Source organism: Tursiops truncatus, chromosome 7 (genome assembly GCF_011762595.2).
Source record: "Tursiops truncatus isolate mTurTru1 chromosome 7, mTurTru1.mat.Y, whole genome shotgun sequence".
NCBI classification, from domain to species: domain Eukaryota; kingdom Metazoa; phylum Chordata; class Mammalia; order Artiodactyla; family Delphinidae; genus Tursiops; species Tursiops truncatus.
Window position 1 is genome coordinate 19084743 of NC_047040.1, and position 23624 is coordinate 19108366.

At 37.4% G+C, this 23624-nt stretch overlaps 2 protein-coding genes across 12 annotated transcripts in view; one reads left to right on the forward strand and one right to left on the reverse strand.

The window, feature by feature from the left end:
- Nucleotides 1-382, reverse strand: part of CNOT9 (CCR4-NOT transcription complex subunit 9) — a 28333-nt gene extending 27951 nt beyond the window's left edge. The window contains exon 1 of the mRNA XM_004321125.4: nt 23-382. Coding sequence (XP_004321173.1) covers nt 23-46 — 24 coding nt within the window. The 5' untranslated portion in view covers nt 47-382. The remainder of the gene's footprint in view (nt 1-22) is intronic.
- Nucleotides 383-642: 260 nt separating this feature from the next.
- Nucleotides 643-23624, forward strand: part of USP37 (ubiquitin specific peptidase 37) — a 90530-nt gene continuing 67548 nt past the window's right edge. For 2 of the 11 annotated variants that reach the window (XM_073807257.1, XM_073807266.1), the window contains exons 1-8: nt 644-808; nt 4824-4964; nt 7430-7503; nt 9150-9373; nt 14217-14388; nt 18976-19076; nt 21731-21909; nt 22253-22330. In XM_073807257.1, the coding sequence (XP_073663358.1) occupies nt 9218-9373; nt 14217-14388; nt 18976-19076; nt 21731-21909; nt 22253-22330 (686 nt within the window). In that variant the 5' untranslated portion in view covers nt 644-808; nt 4824-4964; nt 7430-7503; nt 9150-9217. The other 9 variants (XM_073807263.1, XM_073807258.1, XM_019938943.3 and 6 more) reach the window with 9 other exon arrangements.

Sequence of the window (23624 nt, forward strand, 5' to 3'; positions counted from 1 at the left end):
GCTGGGCGGCCCAGCCACTTACCGCAGCCGTTGCCAGACTGTGCATGTTGGGAGCGGCCGCCGCTCTCCTCCCACCGCCGGACACGCCCGACCCGCGTCCCAGCTTCAGCGCCTCTGCCGCTGAAGCAGATAAGCCGCCACAGCCGCCATCCGCCTCCGGCTGGCTCCGCCCCTTCGCAGCCCCTCTGACCTTTCACCCTTGACCCCGCCCACACAACCTCTTCCCGCCTCCCAGCTCTTGGAGCTAACAGTTGTAGAGTTTGTCCTTTGTCCCTTAAGTTTCAGGACAGGAAGGACATCCGCCACCTACTAGTCCCCGCATCCCCGGCTTGGAGCAGGTATCTCCAGAGAAGGGCGTGAACTCTGACCCTTCTCCGGAGGCCAGTGAAGGGCGGGAAAAGCCCGGCAGTCCCGGGAGGACAAGTAGTGCGCATGCCCAACTGGGCTGAGTAGGAGGGAAACGGTGGGAGGGCGAAAGTGTATGAAGTAAGAAGTGCGCATGCGTACTACGGTCAGGGCTGGGGCGAGACTTCGCTCGGCACTGGGGCGGGGCGAGGGCGTAGAAGGGGCGGAGTTTTCAGGCTGGCGCGCACGCGCCTCATCTGGTCGCGTCGGGTGTGCGTGCGTGCGTGCGTGTTTGCGTGTGGTCACAGTTCCCGCCATCAGCCGCTCTCCCTGACTGGGGGAGCGAGCGGCCCCTCTCTTTCGTGCCCGGTGTCCCTTCCTTCCTAACCCCCGGCTCCTCCCCCTCCGTGAGGACTCCGTGCTTCCGGCAGGCCTGTCCGAGGCTCCGGACTCGCAGGCACAGGTAAGGTGGGCCCGGCGAGCGTCTCAACTGAGCCTTTTTATCCTGGCGCCCCAACCCTGGCTCCCCTAGCTCCCCCGGCCCACCCACCCCGTGCGGTCCGCCCACTTGGCGTTCACTCTTCTGGAGTTCGCCCTGCTGCTGCTCAGCCCGCCCCCATCCTCGCGACGCCCCCTCTGGCCTCACAGGTACTCCACTTAGGTCTTTTTCCCAGGCTTTTCCTCTCCTTTGACCTGGTCTTTACCGTCACTCGCTCCCTCCGCGACCCGAACCTGACCCCTCTTTGCTAGGGGCTGTTGTCGTCCGCCACTCGTCCCTTAGGCCTGCTATCTCTTCAGGTGACTTCCGTTGCCGCACGTCCATCAGGCCTTGGGATATGATACTGTTTCACTCTCTTGGCTGTTCTTCACCTTCTCTTTCCTAACCATTTCTCACTAAAAGGCATGATTTGTATTTTTTAGTGCCTTTGGTTGGTCCCCATCTCTAGCCATCAGATCAGGTTGTCAGGTTTACCTGTTTTAGGTCATGATCCGTGAAAGGAAATGATAATTGACGACAAAATTCTGTCTGAAGAGTTGACCTGTAGTGGTTTTGTAATCCTTTCAAAATTTAGGCTCTGTGTAAATACCTTTTTTGGGGTGGCAGTGTCTGACAAGTCTCTAACAGGAAAAGCTATCAGAGGATGTCAAGTAGGCAGTTGGGATATACTGGGTTGGAGCTCATAGGAGAGCTCTGAGCTGGATATATAGGTAAACGTATATAATATATAGATGTCATCTGTCATGTTGATAGTAATTGAAGCTATGGATGTGGATGAAATTACCTAAAGAGAGTACAGTGCTAGAAAAGAAGGGGACCTAGGATGGAGCACCTGAGGGATTCTTGGTGTTTAGTAATCGGATAGAGGAGTACAAGTCTTGTAGAAAAGGTAAAGGAAGTTATCAGTAATGTTGAATTCTGCTGAAAGGTAAAGTTGAATGAGGACTGAAAGGCCTGTTGACATCAAAGTAATCGATGATCATAGGGAGAGATGTTTGATGGAGTAAAATGGTTATCTGTGTTCAGTCCTAGGTTGTTCTCCTTTTACTCTTCCCTTCCACCCTGTGCTTTAAATTCTACCTGTATATTGATGAGAAGTTTTATTTCCAGCGTGTTCCCTTTGTTTTCAGCTCAAGATCTAAATAGCTAACTGTCTGCTTGACATCTCAACTTGATTTTTTTTCTTAGGAATTTCAAATATAACATGTCTGAAACCAGTCTTAATTCTCTCCATACGCAAATGCTTTCTCTTCTGGTATCCTGTTTCATTAAGTGGTATATCCATTTATCCATTTACATAGTGTAGAAACTTGAAAGCCGTCATCCCATGTATCTATACCCTCTTCAGGTTCTGTTAATTCTTACTTTCATTGTATGTCTTGAATATATTTCTGTACATTTTCATTAGCACTTTTCTAGTTCAAGCCACAGTCCTCTCTCACCTGGACTTAATGTTTCCTATAGTCTCATCTGTAAAGTGGGAATAATAATCACCTTATTGGATTGCTATGAGGATTAAATTAAATAACCATGGTAAGCACCTGATGTAGAGTAAATAGCCAGTGAGCATTCATTGTTATTGTAATTGTTGTTATAAGCCGAATCACTTCAATACTCTCCTGTCTGGTTGTCCTAATTTCTTTCATTCTTGCTCCTTTCACTCTCTTCCCCAGACCCAAACAAACCACATCACTTTTCCATTCAGCAGTAACACATCATTTCTCTGCTTAAAAACCCACCCCGGTCCTTAAATCAGGTACCCTATTATAATCTTTCATCATGCCCGAACTTTATCCATTTTTCAGAACTTTTAATTTTATATTTACTTGTGTGATTATTTAAAATGTGTCTTCTACTAGAATATGAGTTAGGAACTATTTCATTTCTATTTCTCAAGAATTTGTTAAATGAATAAATAAATTGGAGCTTGCTATAAGAAGCATCATGTCTTTGGGAAACACCAGCTTATTGATATTCTTGTCATCTGATGACAAACATCTTTTCACTCTGCAGACAAATTAAAGGACACAAAAGACCAAAGGGTTTTCCAGCTTTGGATGATTTTACCCATTCTTATGTCATAGAATCATTCAGATTTTAGCCTCTTTGAATTGGAGATAAACTTTATCTAGGTCAACTTCTCTCTTTACTTTCAGCGACCACACTAATTTTATCTTTTTGTGCATTTGTTTTATGGATCTTTTTAGGAAAGAAAGCCCTTAGAAATCAGAGCAGTGTTTACATATTTTAACAACAGGTTAAACTATGAGACCAGTGAAGATGAGGTTTCCAAAAATTTATATAAAGGAAAATTCCATGTTTAAGTAAGTGGTTGGTGGTAGTTATGGAAGAAAATACTAAAATTTAATAATTTGTGTGTGTAGAACGGGATTTATGTTGAGAAATTGAAAATTAAAAGTAGGAGTGCCAAACACAGAAGCATTTGGATTTATTTTGTAGATAGTGATGAGCTGTTAAAAATGTTTGGGAGAAAGTTTCAGTTAAGCAAGATGAATAAATTCTAGAGATAAGCTGTACAACATTGTACCTATAGTTAACAATACTGTATTGTACACTTAAACGTTTGTTAAGAGGGTAGATCTCATGTTAAGTATTCTTACCACAGTAAAATAAAAAAAATTTTTTTTAATGTTTGGGAGGGGTATTAGCATCAGTAGCACATATTTTCGCATTTACTAAGTGCCTGTTATTTTGTTGGGAGTACAAAAGAAAATAAGACAGGGCCCCTCCAGCCTCCCCCTGCCCCCTTTAGAGAGAAAGTTAAGGAGACACACTTTAGTTGGTAAGAGATAAAAAAGAATAGTCCTTTAGAAAGGGTATTACAGGGTAAAGGATTTATTGGATAGAAAAATCTTGAGAGAATGGAGACTGGAAAGTGGTTGCTACAAATCATTGGGGATGCGATAAGGTAGTGGTTAAAAACATGGCTTCTGGTGCTAGACTTAGTTTTGTCTCTTACTGACTCTGTAACCATGCATAAATTACCTGATCTCTCTAAGCCTCAGTTTCCTCATTTGTAAAATAGAGATATTAATAATCCCCATCCTTTAGGATTGTTGTGACGATTATGAGATATTGCATGTATGGTGCTTAGTACTGTGCTTAGTAAATGTTGCATAATAAATATTAGGTGGGAAGAATGGCAAAGTGATGCATTTCTGAATTAGGGTAGTAGTGATGGAAAGACTGTTTTAGATAAATGAGAATGAGGTTAAAGCTGATGCTAAGATCTTTTTGTCTGAATGACAGTGGAAGGACAAATGTAGGGAAGTCTGGGGAGTCTCTTAAAGAGGGCGTGGACTGTGTCATGTTCACATGTGTATCCCTAACACAGTGCCAACAGATTGGAGTAGCTCAATAAATGATTTTTTACCAAGTGAACAAAGGAGTTTAAAGTTGACGTTATAGTATTCAAGAAGGCAGTGAGAAATGTTTGGGTAGAGCTTCAGGGAAAGTTGAGGCTTTGAGAGGCCTAAATTTGGGAAACAAGCCCATGAAGATAGTTTTGAAAGAAAAGTAAAAGCCAAGTTTACCCACCTTTTGAAATTTGTATCAACACATCATGGAAGTGGTATTTTAAGATTTAAGACATCCAGTTATGTAACAATGTTTATAAAGTCAACAAAGGATATATTCTTTTTTCATTGCCTTCTTAGTTTCAAAATGTAGCAGGAGTAAATTAAAAAAGACACAAATTGATGAAGGTGCGTGCTCCTGGAGTCCCTCATTTTCCACAGCAGATATATCCCTAGAGTTCTGTTGATTATGTGTATGTGTGTATATGTGTATCTTGAGCATTAAATGTTTTCTATAAAGTAATTTGTGGTTTTTAAGTAGTCAAAGGTTAATTTTTGTTGTATAAAATTTTGTAACAAACTTTTGTTGTATAAAATTGTATAAAAATTTTAATTCTGTAAATGAATTTTTTAAAAAAAAGACACACTTACATTTTCTTTAGCTGAGTTGATGGCTCCCGGAGAACTGGCATAGCTGCAGAATATGAGTAGTTCCCCAAGAAGAGCGCATTGCCTTTGGCACAAGGATCAGAATAAAGGTGAATTGTTATTACATAGGGTTTTTCAGTAAAAGTCACTGAAAAGTAAGTAATGTTTTTATTTTGGTTATATGTTTCCAAGAGTATGCAAACTGGCAAGAATTGACAGTTTTCTTCTATTTTGTAGTAATAGTTTTGTGCTTTAGCTCGCTTTCTTAAACCACAGAATACCCTCTGGATAAGAATGTTTTCAAAGAAGTACCTAAAATATGAGCATTTAAATAACTGTAGAGGGTATAGAAACATTTTTGCCAGTGTGGTTGATTGAGCTTTCATAGACTGCTCAAAATTGAACAGTAATTTTAACAATAGTGAAGAAATTTAGGGAATGGGGAATCTCTTTGGATGTACTTAAAGAATAATTGGTTTTCCTTGTACTTTGTCTTCCTAATATTGCTTTGATAGTGAATTAACATTACAGAGTTCAGTGAAACCTTGTCTTTGTCCTAGGTTCATAGAAAGTTTAACTGTTACTGGATCATGCTAGATACCAAAAAGGAAACTTAGTGTTCTTTCTCTTAACCAGGTAGGGCAAACCCTGATAATATGATCAGTGTACAAAAGTAAATATAGTTAATTCATTTAGTGCAAGAGCAGATAATGGACTAGCTTGAGGCATTAAGAAAAAATCTTATTGATTCTGCCAATTTTATGTTCTGTACCTTTTAGATTTTTTCTCATAGAAGAAAGAGAGATTGCTAGTAGAAATGGTTAAGAAAATGTTCAATATCTGATGTAAAATTTTATACAAACCAAAACTCTGCATCAAAATGTGTGAGAATTATATCTAGAGAAATCATGTATTACATATAGAGAGAATTATATAGAGGGAAACAGAAGTAACCAATAAAGTTTTTTTATTGAACTTTCAAATCTTCATCTCCAAATCTTGTTAAATAATCCAATTTTTAAAAATATGTTTTTGTTGGAGGAATTCAAGGTCAATGTCCTTTACTTGTGTTTTGGTCTTTAAGGTAATTTAAGATAATTGGGTTTTATGTTATTCGCTTTTAATTTGGCACCCTGACATAAGGAAAGATGAGGTAATTTGATAAACCTCTTTCTTTAAGTGGAGTTTCTTCATTGAACAATAAATTATATGAATTCCAGTTTAGGCAAGTTTACTAATGTTTTTTGTTTTAATAATGCATTCTGTAACTGCATATTCTTGTTTTTCATAAATGATTTTTCTCTCATTGAATCTTAACAAGATATGTGGACAGCTTTGCATTTAGGAGAAATTCAGATGCACATAGAAAAAGCCTATATGTAGTATTCAGAAGATGAGGTATACAGTGCAGAGTGATACTCTTGCAGAGAGCTTAGTAAACATAATCCTATATCGGCCATATAAAAGGGATTTATGGTTCTGGTATCTGCTGCTGTATATTTTAACAGTAAATCGAATAAAGTTGATAGTGTTGATTTGTTCATTATTCTTGAATAATGAGTTTGTTTATTGTGTGCCAGACACTGTCCCAGTGGGGATGCAAAGATTAAAGAATATACTCCCTGTTTTCAAACAGCAAAGTCTAGCTAGAGAGAGACAAAGAGGTAAATAGACAGTTTATAATACAATATGGTAAATGCTCTACTAGAGGTAAGCACAGGGTACAACAGAAGAGAAGAGCATTCAATGCTGTCAGTGTGGATATGGGGTGAGAGAAAAAGTGAGATAGCTAGGAAAGCCTTCTTAGAGAAAATAATATCTAATTTGAGTTTTGATTTTATAGCCAGGAGAAGAAAAAAAGGGGGTGGTGGGGGATGGGGAGAGTAGGTAAAAATCCTGCAGAGGTAGACCACAGTGTGTGCAAAGGTACGGTGGCTTGAGAACATATGCCTTTTTTAGGGAAATTGTAGGTAGTTCAGATGGCTGGATTTGGAGGGTTTGTTGGGGATAGAGAGGTAAGCAGGGCCTGGATCATGAAGAGTGTTTATGCCATGTTAATGAATCTAGATTTAATTGTGAGGGCATTGGGGAGCTGTTGAATGATATTGAAGAGAGTGATGTGATTTGACCTGAAGTTCACTATAAAGATGTCTGGAAGGTATATGGAAGTAGAAATGACAACCTTACCTTCCATTTCCAGTCCAATACCAATAATCATCAAGAGAGAAGTCAAAGATAACTCATGTTTCTGGCATGGGCAACTGGAGTAGGAGAGGGGCCACATATTCTTGGCAGTGCTGAGAGACAGAGTGGAAAAAATCTCAAGGCTGTATCTAAAGATGAAGCACCAAATTATTAATTGTAAAAAAAAGCATTACAAACACATTGCTGGCCCAGATTTTGTAGTTACTAGTTTGAGCAAAATGTCACATTAACAGGTCTGTAAACAGCAGTGGCCTCTATTACTTTGATGGATTCATACATCCAGCCAATTATGCTATCTGAATCTGGCCACAATTAGGCACTCAAAAAATTTGATGAGATGAGTGAGTAATAGTAGAGGACTTACAATGCATAATACCTTTAACTATTCAAAGTAGTTTCATATCTCTCTTTAAAGTTATTCTTAGCTGTTTGATGTACGGCACCTAGAGGCCTTGAACTAGGATTCCCCAGGCTGTATTCTACCTACAGGTGGGTTTTGTTTGATTTGTGGCTTTAAAAAATAAGTTTGAATTCATTGCCCACAATTTAAAATGGGCAGTTGACAGAAAATATGGATGTCATTTTCTTGAAGAATTAGATGATCTGGCAATGCTAGGTTCACTTTCTACATGGCAAAACCGGCTAGATTTGAGTAGCAGTTTTCATATTCTGCCTGCCTAAATCATTTGTGTCACCTACCTGGCCTCTATAGGCAGTGAGTTGGTGACCCTTGTTAACAAGTTATTTGTCTGGGATCTTTGGATAAAGAGGTGTTGCAGACAAGGAATAAATTCAGAAAGTGGACAGTAATTCCATTCGTATTGAAGCTGCTGCCTGTTGAGTGCTTAATGTGTGTTATTTCATTTAATATTGCAACACTATAGCATTTTCATATTCCTGTTTTACAGTTGAGAAAACTAGTTGTTAGGAAAGGTAAGTTACAAATTAGTAAGTGACAGAGCTGGCTCTTGATATCTAGATCTAGTATGCTTTTCCTTTGTAGTTATACTACTACTTTTAGCTTTTCTAGTTGAGCTGTTTAGGCAGAGGCAAAGTTTAATGATTTTTAATTTATTAAATTATAAGCAAGAATCTGTATTAAAGGCAATGTTTTTAGAGATTTGAAGGCTACAGTATAAGTTTTGTTTTAATTTTAGATGATTGCATATATGTGTGTATGTGTGTAACACACGCACTATTTGATAACATTTTTTGCTGTTACTGTAATTGTATTTACGTGCTGACATCTGGTAAGCTGGTTTGAAGAGTCTTAGACATTCTATCATTTCTGTAAGTATCAGAAGTTCACTTGGGAAATTTGAATATTTGTCAAAGATAAAATTGGTAAATATTCTTTCCAAGGATGGTAATATTAAGCATAAATGGTAGGTGGATCTTAGGAACAGGGGTTTTTTTTGGTTAGGCTGTTTTCCCTAGAGAATAAATGATTTTCTGAAGTAATATAATTCTTTAGGTTGAATTAATTTGATTATTCTCACAATTATTTATTCATTTAAACTAATTTGATTATTCTCACAATTAATTACTCATTATTCTCACAGTTATTTATTATTTATTCACATATGGATATGCATAGACTACCAACTGGTAAAAAGAATTATTTGGTGATATGATTTGATGTTTTGCTAGGAACTCAATTCTGACAAACGGAGTTAGCTGACTGAAAATATTTTTTTACTTATATTTGAAATTCAAGATCCTTTAGCATCATGAAGGAAGGTAAAAGTTGCTCATATTGCCGTGGGCACTCACACTGAGAATGGAATCTTTAGTATTCCTGATTGTCTTGCCTTTAGTGGCAGTAGTATGGCTGTTAATGGTACAAAATGCAAAATTTAGGCACTAATGGACACAGGTACACAGCAAAGGAGAGAACATGTGCAGAAAAAATAAAAGGTGGGTAAATTCAGTCACTGAATGTCAGTGACTGCTTCATTTGTTTTTCTTACCTGTGCCATCCAGCTAACCAAAGCCTTTGAGGATACTTAGTAAGAGGTAGTTTATTGAAATGGAGAAAAGGACATAAGATGGTTCATTAAATGTTCTCTTTCAAACTCTTGTTTTAATCACTAGTAAATTGTAACTTATTATTTTATTGTATTTTTCTTCCTTAGAATCTGTCAGGTGAAGGTATATATATATTTTTTAATTTGGCTAGAAGCAATTTATTTTTAAAGAAAGTATGTCTCCTCTGAAGATACATGGTCCTATCAGAATTCGAAGTATGCAGACTGGGATTACAAAATGGAAAGAAGGATCCTTTGAAGTTGTGGAAAAAGAGAATAAAGTCAGCCTAGTAGTTCACTACAATACTGGAGGAATTCCAAGGATATTTCAGGTATTACCAAATTTTGATTTGGAATAGATCTTCAATCACATCCTTTAGTGAATAGCTGTTCTGTGCCATACTAAGTATCATGGTAGCCCTCCTAGATTACTATTTCTTGCTTCTTATTTCCAGGACACTAATACTATTAGGTGTATATATTATAAATTATTCAGCAAAATGGTTGATGGTGTATAATAAAGAGTAGGAAGTAGTCACCATTATTGAAAAGAAAACTAGTGGGAGGAAGCTGAAAGGAACTGAGTTTGGATACTATCTATCTAAGCTATGTTTAAAACTACATTAGGATAACTTCAGTTATTTTTCCCCCCTCAACGTATATGATAAATTCATCACCATTTAGTGTTAGCTTTTTTTTTTTTTTTTTTGAATCATTCCTTAAGCCTTTAACTTAAAACATCCCTCAAGTTTTTGATGTAGGGCCAAGTCCTGTCTTTTGAGTTTAGGGCCTTCCATTAGTGCTTTGCATCCTACTTTTCATATAAGCCACACCACACGTCCAAGGGTTTCACGGTCATTTTGTCTCAGTTTCTTTAAAGTGGAGTGAGATCTTAAAGACATTTTGTGAGGCAATCAGATTTTTCCAGATTTAATGATGTTTTACAGTTCGGTCTCCCACACCTAAGTTGACAGTACATTTTTAGTAACTCACCTCTAACGTGCCTTTCCCAGACTTTCAACTTGGATCTTATAGAAACAACTTATCTGTTTTGCACTCATATTTCTTTACTTTAAGTAACTTTAATTAAATTGTGTAATTACAATGATAGGAAGAACTAGCATAAACAGCTTTGGGAACAAACAGATTGGCTTTTGGTGAGCAGACAACTCCACTGGTGAGAGTGGCAGGGTGCAGGCCTGCTAGAGTAGCCACTACTGGCTGTGATCACGTAGCATGTTGTGGACCTTGTCTTTACATTTGCAGAGGGAATGGAGACCACAGATTAGTCAGTTAAGTGTCGGCCACCTAAGAGAGCCCTGGCTCAGTATGACTTCTGTTCCATGTCTGGCCTAGAAGATGAATACCTTGAAGGTCTAGGTTTTATCTTTCTGGTTAGTTCCAGAACGTAGCACAGTGGTGGGTGTATAGTGGGCCCTCAATAAACATTGATAAACTAGCTAACTGACTATACCAACAAAAACAAAACTCAACTTTGCTGCTGCACATCTTCTGGTGAGGGTCCTAAGCACCATTCCACTGTGCAGAAGTTGGATTAGAGAGAAAGAGCTAGCAAATGAATTCCTAATACTGCTGTAAGATGAGATGGTGTATACCATTAAGTAGTAAAATGGAAGGCAGCTATAAAGAAGTGAATTTTGTGTAGTATGTAATTAACCCAGGTAACTGACTAACACAAAATAATAGTGAGACAATACACTTGATAACATCTTATAAAGGATTAGATAATATTCTTATGTGAGGAAAAAATCCACATTTACAACCACAGTATTTGACTGCAAAAAGCCTCACTGATGATTATGTTCTGGACCAGCTGGGTCAAGAAAAAATTTCCCTGACTGTTGTATCCTTGCAATATTGAGTTTATTTTTATTTTTTTAAATAGATCTCTATTGGAGTATAATTGCTTCACAATACTGTGTTAGTTTCTGTTGCACAACAAAGCGAATCAGCCATATGCATACACATGTCCCCATATGCCCTCCCTCTTGAGCCTCCCTCCCATCCTCCCTATCCCACCCTTCTAGGTCATCGCAAAGCACCGAGCCGATCTCCCTGTGCTATGCTGCTGCTTCCCACCAGCTAACTATTTTACATTCGGTAGTGTATACATGTTGATGCTTACTCTCACTTCACCCCAGCTTCACCCTCCCACCCTGTGTCCTCAAGTCCATTTACTATGTCTGCGTCTTTATTCCTGCCCTGCAGCTAGGTTCATCAGTACCATTTTTTTTTTTTTAAGATTCCATATATATGTGTTAGCATACGGTATTTGTTTTTCTCTTTCTGACTTACTTTCACTCTGTATGACAGACTCTAGGTCCATCCACCTCACTACAAATAACTCAGTTTCGTTTTTTTTTTTTAGTGTTAGCTTTTAATAAGACTCATTAGTGTCTTCTTAATTACTTCTTCATAAATAATCCTGCCAAAGGTTATGGTATAGACCGTTCAAGGATGATTATTCAAGGTCATCCTTACAGCTGTTTTCTTCTAACTGTTAACTTTTGAAGGATCTCATTATTTTTTCACTGCAAAAGATAGTTATGTTGTTTTCACTTCTGTCTTGTGCAGCCAAGAACTACTTGTGTTGATAAGAGTTGAATTTAATGTCTTACTTACATTTTTCTGCACTTAAAAATGCTATATTTGTTAATTAGATTATATAAAAGTATAATATTCATTCTAAAGTACTCTTTTGAAGAACAATTTATAAAACTTTATGCTTGAGAACCAGAGCTGAAGTAAAATTTCTATTTATCTTTGCTTTTAAACTATGGAAATACATTGATTATGATTTTATGTATCAAAGATATTCTTAAATAGATTGGAGGTGGTGACATGGGTAATAGAAACGATAGTGTATATATCTACTAATTGCCCATCTCAATTAAAGAAAGATTTTTTTCAAATAGAGGTTCAGTCTTTCAGTCCTCATCCCAAATTAGCACTGAGTAAATATTTAAATACTTAAACAAACATAGATCTTTAGAAGCATGAGGAATCTACCTGTGATTACACCTTCATCTCAGTTCTAGATGAATTTGCATTCAGCATTCATTTGTCAACCACCTACAGATTACCGTGGTGGGTACTGTGCTAAGGGCTAAGAATACAGAGCTGAATGAGACACTTTTCTTCTCAAGCTTAAGAGTAACCAGGTACATTCTCAGCTGTAAAATTATCTCAGAGATACTGAGGTAACACAAAGAAGGAAGTGTTTTGTGCTCTGAGGATTTAGAGGATAGATAGGAATTTGCCAGACACAGTGGAGGTAAGGTGGAGGTGATTTCTATAATGGACAAACATGCTAGTGTGAATCAACACTCAGGGAACCAGAAAATTATTTTAAAATAAATGCACAGTAGGGAGTGAATGGCAGAAGTAGAGGCTGAAGAGCTAGATAGGAACCAGATCTTGAAACATCTTGTTTGTCATACTAACGGGAACTTAGATACTAAGGAGCCAAGAATCTTAAGTTTAAATTTATTTGACAGCTAGGCGGATGACTTTGTTTCAAGAGCTAGTGGGAGAATAAGGACGTGTAAGAGGTTATTGTGAGAGTTTAGATGAGAAATGAAAGTCCTGAGCGAAGGAAAAGACAGTGGGAGAAGCAAGTGGAGGAAAGGGTAGATTTGAAGAGATTTCAAGATTTAATTTATTAGATTTGTGGGGTGAGAGAGAAAAGAGTCTGGGGAGATTCCTAGGTTTGAGTGGATGGCAGTCCCTTTCATCTTCTCTTTGATAGGGGACAGAGGGGAAGAATTGGGGCATGAGGATTGGGAGAGATGAGTTTTCTGAGGTGTCAGGCATTCAGATAGTGGTATCTACTAGGCATTTGGTAAAGAAAACTGGAGCTCCGGCAGAGATCTGGACTTAGAGAAAAGGCTGAGAGGCCTCACCATATGGGTAGTAACTAAAATTGTATGACTAGCTAGGATTTTTCAGTTGTTGAAATGATAAAGTTCAAGATTATTCTCATATTGACTGAAATAATGGTTTTATGCAGTCTCTTTTCCTTTTTGCACGGTAAACTGCTGATTTAAATATTTTGGAGTTAAAGCATCTGAAACTAGCTATTGTGTTTTATGATAGAATTTCTACTCAAGGACATGAATTTAAGACCAACTTTGAAGCTTAAAAAATGTCATTTAAGTTTGAAATAAATAAATTAAGGCTGGTAATACTCATTTTTCATTCTTATCTAAAAATTGTCAAAGGTCAGTTCTCCCTAATTAAAAAAAATTGTGAAAAGCTATTACTTCTTTCTTTATGCTGTTCAGAGGCTATCTCTTCAGCAAAAGGCAGCTTTAGAAACCTCTGTAATATGCCTGCTGAGGGGGAGTGTTAGAGAATAAGGATGCCTGGTTGGCAGGAATTATTTATATTAAAAAAGTGCAAGATTTATTAGTTTAGTCTTGGAAAAATTTCAACCAAGAGAAAACAAAAGTTATCACTTAATAGCACATATCCAGAGTCTGGAAGAGTATAAGACAAGTTATTGAACCAGTTCTGGGGAGTGGTAGAAGTAAGCTAAGGGAGTTCCAGGGTACTTATGATCTTTGTGATTGAAAGTTAAATGAACCTTGCTTAGACAGTTAAAAAAGAAAAAAAGAATGTTCTAATGCTGGTAAAGGTTTATGTTGATGTTTTGAGAAGTGGAATTCTTTTGAGGATTACAGTTTGGATTAGTATATCCTTTTATATTGCAGCTGCTTAAACCACTTGCTAGATATTTTATAAGCTTTTGTTTAAAAAAAAAAAAAAAAGAAAAAGCCTCTAATCCAATATGGCTTACTAAACTGGTGATGGTATAACCATCAAGGCTCTGTAAATTAACTTATTAGTTTTTATAACTTTATAACTATACTTGAAAATATGCAGTTTCCTACCAAAAAAATCAAGAGTGTTAGGATTACTGTGTAAAATTTTAATAGTATGTGTTTGCCTCTCCTAGAAGTGAAATCTTTGATTTAAATGTGTCAAAAATGGAAACTCTTTTTGGTTGGGGGGAAAAAAAACACAACTAAATTAATATGGGAAAAAGTAAGAAATGTGTAACTTAGAAAGTATAAAGTTTAGTATTCATTATACAACTTTTTCTGCTTCATTATAATTCGTTTTTAATGATACTTTTCCTTTTGTGTTGATCAGCTAAGTCATAACATTAAAAATGTGGTGCTTCGACCCAGTGGAGCAAAACAAAGCCGCCTAATGTTAACTCTACAAGATAACAGCTTCTTGTCTATTGATAAAGTACCAAGTAAGGATGCAGAGGAAATGAGGTTGTTTCTAGATGCAGTTCATCAAAACAGACTTAATGCAGGTGAGCACTAATCCTCCCAGGGTCTGACATTAGCAGTTATAAAAATATTACTAGGTAGTAGACCAGTATTCCTCATGAATATTGATGCAAAAATTTTCAACAGAATACTAGTAGACCTAATTCAACAGCACATTAAAAGAATTATACACCATGACCAAGCGGGATTTATTTCTGAAATACAAGAATAGTTCAAGATATGAAAAAAATCTATCAATGTGATTATTCAAATTAGCAGAATGGAGGACAAAAACCATACGATCATCTTGATGCAGAAAAAGTGTTTGATAAAATTTAACATTCTTTCATGATAGAAACACACAACAAAGTAGGAATTAAAGGAAACTACCTTACCTCAACATAATAAATGCCTTATATGAACAGCAGATAGCTTGATGATGGAAAACTGAAAGGTTTTCTGCTGAGATCAGGAACAGGAAAGGATACCCTCTCTTACCCATTCTATTCAACATAGTACTGGAAGTCCTAGCCAGGGCACTTAGGCAAGAAAAAGAAATAAAATTGGAAAGGAAGAAGTAAATTTATCTTTGTTCTCAGATGACATGATCTTATATGTAGAACACCCTAAAGATTCCACGAAAGCGTGTGTCTAGAAAAGCAGTAGGATTTAAATTACAATTGGGAAAACTTACCTTGTTACATAAATCTTATATACTTACTTTTTTATATGAAACTTATTCTGAGGTTTTATTCTTGCTATGAAAACAGAAGGTACTATAGAAAAATCACACAGTATGATAAGATTCCCCTACCTCCTCCAACCCCTTTCATTTAAAATGTTTTGATTTTTAAAAAATATATATTTATAGGCATCTGGAATAATTTTTAGGAATAATCTGGAATAATTTTTAGGAATAATCTGTTGCTTAAAATGAGGAATAATCTGTTGCTTAAAATGAGTTTTCCACTATTATTGTTAGTCTCCAGCTCTATCATCATCAGTAGTGTGTTATTACTGATATTTTATAGTTGACAAACTTTTGAGTTTTTTAAGTTAAATATAACACATTAAAAACATTTTAAAAATGAAGATGTAGCAATGCTGCCTTGCTTGGATTTAATTAATACCTCTATTTCATACACTATTTTCTTGTTTAAAAAATTTTTTATGGTTGTTTGCCATTTGGTTTCTATTCATTATGTGTTCATGTTACCAAATCTGAACTATGTCAGTCTTCTAAATATTGAATTTTAGAATCAGGGAATTGAGTACCGTTTGAAAGTTTAGAATATATCAGGGATTATGTCTGTATTTCTATATTTGTTTTATTCCATCATATTAATTGAATCACTGTTTTAAGAATTGATGTGTGTAAGGAAAGCATGTCTCTAAATGCATTAGAGGGGACTTCCCTGGTGGTGCAGTGGTTACGAATCCGCCTGCCAGTGCAGGGTACACAGGATCTATCCCTGGTCCGGGAAGATCCTACATGCCGCGGAGCAACTAAGCCTTTGCGACACAAGTACTGAGCCTGAGCTCTAGAGCCCGCGCGCCACAACTACTGAAGCCCACGCACCTAGAGCCCATGCTCCACAACGAGAGAAGCCACTGCGATGAGAAGCCCGCGCACCACAGTGAAGAGTAGTCCCTGCTCGCCACAACTAGAGAAAGCCCGGGCACAGCAACGAAGACCCAATGTAGCCAAAAATTTAAAAATTAATTAATTTTAAAAATAAATAAATAAATAAACGCATTAGAGTGGAAAGCACAGTAGACTGGGGCCCAAGTTTGAGTCTGAACAACATGGCATAATGGAAAAACATGAGCTTTGGACCTAAACAGGTTTGGGTTTGAATCCTAGCTCTACTTGTTATTTCCTGTGTGGTTTTGGGCAGCTCCCTTAATAACTGAGTTTCAGTTTCCTCATCTCTAAAATGAATGTTTTATCACCTTAATTTCAGTGCTTAATAAAAAATTAGAGCTCATTAATGTAAAGCATGACTGGCACATGATAGGCACTCAGTAAGTCATTACTGCTTTTAGAGTGGCTAGCTGTGGACTGTACTCTTAGGCAAGTTGTTTTAATCTTTAGGTTTAAGTTGCCTTAGGTGCCCAAAAGTGATAATATGTACTTTACAGACTAGAGTAAGCTAATGAATATAAAAATACTTGGAAAAGTATGAAACATTTGAAGTATAATATATGGTGTTTGAAATGAATGGGAAAAAGACTAGTATTAGATGAACATTGTTGTCTATAAATAGGACAACCAGCTAACCATTTAAGAAGATAATAAAACTGGATCCTTATCTTACTCCTTCATCTAAATAGATTTTACATTGATCAAAGATTTGAATGTAAAAAAAAAGGTGATACAAGTATTATTAGAAGGGTAGAATGGATTTTAACATAATATATGGATGGAAAAAACCTTCCTGAGTATGACATAAAACCAGAATCAATAAAGGAAAAGAGGGCTTCCCTGGTGGTGCAGTGGTTGAGAATCCGCCTGCCAATGCAGGGGACAGGGGTTCGAGCCCTGGTCCAGGAAGATCCCATATGCCGCGGAGCAACTAAGCCCGTGCGCCACAACTAGTGAGCCTGCGCTCTAGAGCCCACATGCCACAACTACTCAAGCCCGCGCACCTAGAACCCTTGCTCCGCAACAAGAGAAGCCACTGCAATGAGAAGCCTGTGCACCGCAACCAAGAGTAGCCCCCGCTTGCCACTAGAGGGAAGCCCGCACACAACAATGAAGACCCAACGCAGCCAAAAATAAAAATAAATAAATAAAATTTTAAAATAAATAAATACAGGAAAAGATTAATAACTTGGACTGTGTAAAAAATTTAAGTGATCTCTGTGACAAGGAAAAAAGAAAAAATGAAAACTTTAGCCACAGTGACAGAGTTAATATTGCTAATATATAAATACTGACTTTCCAAATCAGTAAGAAAAAAGACAATTCAGTAGAGAAGTGGACATATAGGAAATTCAGGAAGAAAAACAGGTGGCCCATAAACACGAAAAAATTCTTAACTTCACCAGTAATTAAATTCAGATTCTTACTGTCACATTGGCAGTAGTGTGAGGGGAGGCAAGATACTCTCATATACTTGGTAGGAGCTTAGAGATTTTTTTTTTTTAATACATTTATTTATTTATTTTTGGCTGCCTTGGGTCTTTGTTGGTGTGCGCAGGCTCCCCCTAGTAACGGTGAGCAGGGGCCACTCTCAGTTGCTGCGCGCAGGCTTCTCATTGCGGTGGCCTCTCCCTTTGCGGAGCATGGGCTCCAGGTGCACAGGCTTCAGCAGTTCTGGCACTCGGGCTCAATAGTTGTGGCTCGTAGGCTCTAGAGCGCAGACTCAGTAGTTGTGGCACATGGGCTCAGCTACTCTGCAGTATGTGGGATCTTCCCAGACCAGGGCTCGAGCCCATTTCCCCCCGCATTGGCAGGTGGATTCCCAACCACAGTGCCACCAGGGAAGTCCCGAGATTTTTCTTTTTTGAGGAATAGTGATAGTATCAATTTAGTTTAAAATTGTACATCCTTTACACCAACATTCTTTTTCTAAAGAGTTTTATCCTATGAAAGTTGTTCCAAGAAGATATGTAAAGAAGATATGCAAGATATGTAAAGAAGATATGCAAGAAGATATGTAAAAGGATGTTCGGCATTATTTGCAATGTTTTTAAATTAAAACATTTCAAATGATCATCAGTGAGAAATTAATGAAATTAAAATATAAAATACTTTTTTGGGGGGGGAAGGGCCACGCCACAGCTTGTGGGATCTTAGTTCCCCGACCAGAGATTGAACCCCAGCCCCCAGCAGTGGAAGCACAGAGTCCTAACCACTGGACTGCCAGGGAATTCCCTTAAAATACTTTTTTTTTTTTTTTTTTTTTTTTTTTGCGGTACGCGGGCCTCTCACTGTTGTGGCCTCTCCCGTTGCGGAGCACAGGCTCCGGACGCGCAGGCTCAGCGGCCATGGCTCACGGGCCCAGCCGCACTGCGGCATGTGGGATCTTCCCAGACCAGGGCACGAACCCGTGTCCCCTGCATCAGCAGGCGGACTCTCAACCACTGCGCCACCAGGGAAGCCCAAAATACTTTTTAAAGTATATAAAAATTCATATTTATACATTACTTTGCATGTTCTTTAAACTAGCATTGATTTCTTTAGAATAGAAGCCATTTAGTCTGCTGAACTTACAGAGAATGTTTTGGCGTATACATTACTGGAAGTATATCAGTCACTGGTTCTGACACATGTCCTTAGCATCCAGTGTCCATGTTCATGCCATAGATACACAGTGACTAACTTTTCTATAGTGTTAATTACCAAATATTTATATAGGAGAATTTCTAGCATTTACTTTTTGCATTTAAAAACTTACCCTTCTATTATCAATACATGTTTCCAGATTTTTGCATTGTTATTTAATTTTTTGCTTGATCCTAGTTCTAAATTTTAGTTACTGTATATATCAGAATTACTTTCTGTCAGATAAGCACTTTGATTTTTTTTATTTTTCCTGTTTCTGTTTCCTCAAGATTAAATAATAATAATGACAAATCTCTTTATTAAAGTAAGTGATTTGAGATTTTTTTTTTTCCCCCACCAGCCATGAAACCTTCTCAGGGTTCTGGTAGTTTTGGAGCTATTCTGGGCAGCAGGACCTCACAGAAGGAAACCAACAGGCAGCTCTCTTACTCAGACAATCAGGTATGTTTATTTGAATCGTTTTAGCTTTTTTTAAAAAAAAGATAATCTTAGATAGACATTCTATAAAGTAGTTGCAGGAAGTAGAATTTAGACTGTAATGTCTAGTAATTCTTGCATTATCTCAAGGGTACTTTCCACATATCTGAAATTTACCACAGTGTAATTTTTAAGAACATAGCTTTGAAGTTAGATGTGGGTTTGAGACTTGGTGCTGCCACTTACTAGCTGTAGGTCATTGGAGAAGTTCCTTAAGTACCCTGAGCCTTAGTACCCATCTGTAAAATTAAGACAGCAATAATATTTTAAGGGTTGTTATGAGATAATGCATGTTGTAAAAGTGCTTAGCCCGTGATACCATATACTAACAACCCCATAAATGTTTGCTGCTATTATTTCTTTGATGCTTTTTGGGTCTGTTCTACATTATGAACTTTGCCTTTATACTATATGATACCAGACTGTTTTGTTGGGTCTTCTGTTTGCTTTTTTTTTTTTTTTTTGCGGTACATGGGCCTCTCACTGTTGTGGCTTCTCCTGTTGCGGAGCACAGGCTCCGGACGCGCAGGCTCAGCTGCCATGGCTCACGGGCCTAGCCGCTCCGCGGCATGTGGGATCTTCCCAGACCGGGGCACGAACCTGTGTCCCCTGCATCGGCAGGTGGACTTTCAACCACTGCACCACCAGGGAAGCCCCTGTTTGGTTTTTAAACAGTTTTTCTTTCATAAATATTCAGCCAGCCATGAGACTTACTGTGCACTATTGCAGCTTAGCAGTCCTGTGTCTCTTTTAATTTGTCTTAACAAAGGTAAACCAGGTGTGAAAAGAAACTTTGAAGCTCCCCTGTAAGTAAAAGCATGAATTCTGTTTGGCTGTGCAGATAGATTGATTACTTAAACCATTTACTGGACTAAGCAATCAACGAATAAGATTTCGTTTTTGTTAATTTCCTTTTACAAGTTGGGGTTTTTTTGTTTTTTTTTACATTTTAATTGAGATATGATTGATATGCAGTAAATTGCACATATTTAAAGTGTGCAATTTGATACATTTTTGACTTATGTACGTACCCGCAAAATCATCACCATAACCTAGTGAACATAGCTATAACCCTTAAAAGCTTCTTCATCCCCCTTTGTAATCCTTCTCTCCAGCTCCCTGTCTGGCCCCTATCCCTAAGCCACAAGTGAATTGCTCTGTGTCACTCTAGATTACTTTGCATTTTCTAGAGTTTTATATAAAGGGGATCAGTGTATAACTTTTTTTGTCTGGGTTTTTCACTCATAATTACTTGGAGATTGATCCATTTACAGGTAGAAATTTAACGTGTTAGAATATTTAAACTATAAGTGTTAACATATCTAGCAGAAGCAAATATACTTTCACAAATAATGATTCCCATTAGTGAGATTATAAAATCAATTTTGTGGATTGTGACTAGCATTAAATAAAAAAGGAATAGAGGAGAAAACAATAGAGAAGGTATTATACATAGTAAGGAAAAGTATTGGTTTCTGAAACTTCTGGTTTTATTTATGTGTATGTGTAATATGTTGTGATGTAAAATATTTCTCGCTATGGGGTCATGGTCAAAAAAGGTTGCAAAATATGCAAAACAGTATGCATATAGTATGCTACTGTTTGTATAACAAGAATAAAATTGATTTTCATTTGCATAAAAAAACAATAGAATACTTATAAGGTGTAGGAGGATGGGAAGTGGAAGAACTGGGTGAATGGCATTGGGGTGATAATGAGACTTCTCAGTATATGGCTTTTATAATAGTATTTTTATTTTTTTTGAATCTTGAGAATGATTTACCCCTTTGAAAATAAATTTAACTTTTAAATCGTTCATCCAGATGACCTCAGAGATTTTTTCTTTCTTCTTCTAAGATTGTAATTCTGTAGAAAGTAATTGGCAATATTTTCCATAGAGATAATCACATAGCTCTTAATGTAGAGTTATAAAACTTAACTGGCAGAATGCTGGTCAAAAGCACTGTTTCCCAACTAATATGTGTAAAGTGTGCATTAACTCTGAATGTTTTTCATGTGTTTTGGGGGTAGATTCTTTGATTCATCTTCTGCCAGTAGGCTCTATTTCACTTTCAGTCTCCCCATTGTTATATATATTTGTTTCATTTCTCCAAACTAGAACCCCCTCAAAAGTCATATGCTGTACATATGACTTGGCATTTAAATTGTGGCAACCAAATGTCGTTATTGCTCCTTTTTCTCACATTTATGTCACTTTAAATTATCAAAATTGGATTTTTTTCCCTAAAGATGTGTTTTCATGCTGGTCACTAGAACCTTGTCTTGTGTATGTGAGTCCTTTTTTTTTTAATCAGTAATTCGAAGCAAATTCCTTTCTGCTTCCAGGAATGCTGTGAAATTTGTAAGTTTACAAGAATACTATAGGAAAATATGCGTCAAGCTTAATTTCTGACACTGACCGTAAATTAGAATCACCTAGAGTGCTTTAAAAAAAGTGCTGATGAATGGGCCTCACCCCCATACCAGATAGGCTAGAATCTCTGTAGTTGGGTCTCCAGTTGTGGGTATTTTTTAAAAGTTCCCTATATGAGGATCACCGGTCTAAAAGTATGCCAATTAATTTGAAGAACTGGCTGTGTTAAACTTTATTCTTATAGGTCTCTTCAAAAAGAGGAAGTTTGGAAACTAAAGATGATATTCCATTTCGAAAAGTTCTTGGTAATCCAGGTAGAGGATCGATTAAGGCCGCAGCAGGAAGTGGAGTAACTGCTACCCGGACAGTTCCCTCTTTGACATCTACATCCACACCTCTTAGATCAGGGTTATTAGAAAATAGGTATGAAAGACTTTTTTTCTTTCTTAGTCATTAGCTCTACCTGTTTATAAATGTTTTTCAGGCCTTTTAGAAAGACCAGTAATTTGAGAAAAAGAAGGGAGATTTTTCCAGTTAGAAGAAGAAAGTGTGAAGTGTGTTTTTTGGAGATAATTAGTATTTGTCTTGTGATTTATGTTAGTGACACGTATAGAGCTTGCAGATACACAGTATATTAATTTAAATGTGGTGTAGAGAATTAGATAGCAGTAGTCACAGTTCTTGTTCTTGAGTATGTTGGTTTATACTTTTTAATAGTATGAATTACAACTTTTTAAAAATAACGTTTTTTCTCTGTTCTCTGTAGGACTGAAAAGAGGAAAAGAATGCTATCATCTGGCTCAGAGCTGAATGAAGATTACCCTAAAGAAAATGATTCATCGTCGTAAGTTGCTTTAAGAACTTTCATGGCACTAGATCAGTGTTTCTTATATTGGTAATTGCAACCACTAGAGAAGATTGGGATGGTGTTCAGTTTATGGGAATCCCAAAGATAGAAGAACAGGATTTAGAGTATTTTGGTGACAGTAGGTTGTGGGCTCAATAGGGAGAGGATCTGGCCATTAGTACTGCTTTGGTCATTTCCGTGCACTTCTCCCATCCTAGCTTTTTTTATTTGCAGCACTTAGAAGAAGGATAGAGCTGAAGACCTCTAGATAAGTGTTTCTTGTTGGCTGCTCTTTTAGCATGGACCCCCTTCCTTCCCTCTTCCCTTTACCTGTAAAAAAATTTTTTTACCTTATTCATGTGAAAAGTTAGCTTAGGTAGACATGTGGACACAGTGGGGGAAGGGGAGGGTGAAAGGAATTGGGAGATTGGGTTTGACATAAATACACTACCATGTGTAAAATAGATAGCTGATGGGAACCTGCTGTACAGCACAGGGAGCTCAGCTTGGTGCTCTGTGATGACCTAGATGGGTGGGATGGGGGGCTGGGAGGGAAGTCCAAGAGGGAGGGGATATAGGTATACATATAGCTTATTCACTTCATTGTACAACAGAAACTAACACATCATTGTAAAGCAATTATACTCCAATAAAATAAAAAAATAAAACCTTGCATAGGTTCTAGGCAAGGAGCATCAATCTTTTGGAGCTATTTTTTGTGTTGAACAAAAGGGCATACCTGTAATAGGATAGTCACCAGCTCACAGTTCTCTTCCTCATAATGGGTGGGTTGTGGGTTTTGTTTGTTTGTTTGTCTGTCTGTCTTTTGGGAGAGAAAACTTATTACACAGTTGCCAGGTAATACCTTAACAGAAATCAGTTGCTTTTCAGTTAACTGGTGTTCAAGATCAAAGGGTCACCAGAAAGGAGTTGGGAAAAAGATAAAGAAACTTTATATAGTAATTGGGTTCTTGGTTCTGTTGCTGTAACAGATACAAAAATCTAGGTAGGTGATAAGACTGGTGTGGTATCTTAAACTACAATGACCATGGACTCAAGTTCCTTCTATCTTCTTGAACTGCCATTCTTAATAAGTAGCTTCCATTTTATGAACCAGGATAGCTTCAGCCTCCACTCTCATGTCTGTATTCCTATTGGGAAGGAGGAAAGGAGCAAAGGGAGGGCATACTGCTCTCGTGTAGGCTGAAAATTGTACACACCACTGTTGTACATATCACATTGGCTGGAACTTAGTCATGTGGTTATATCAAGTTATGAGAAGGTCTGGGAA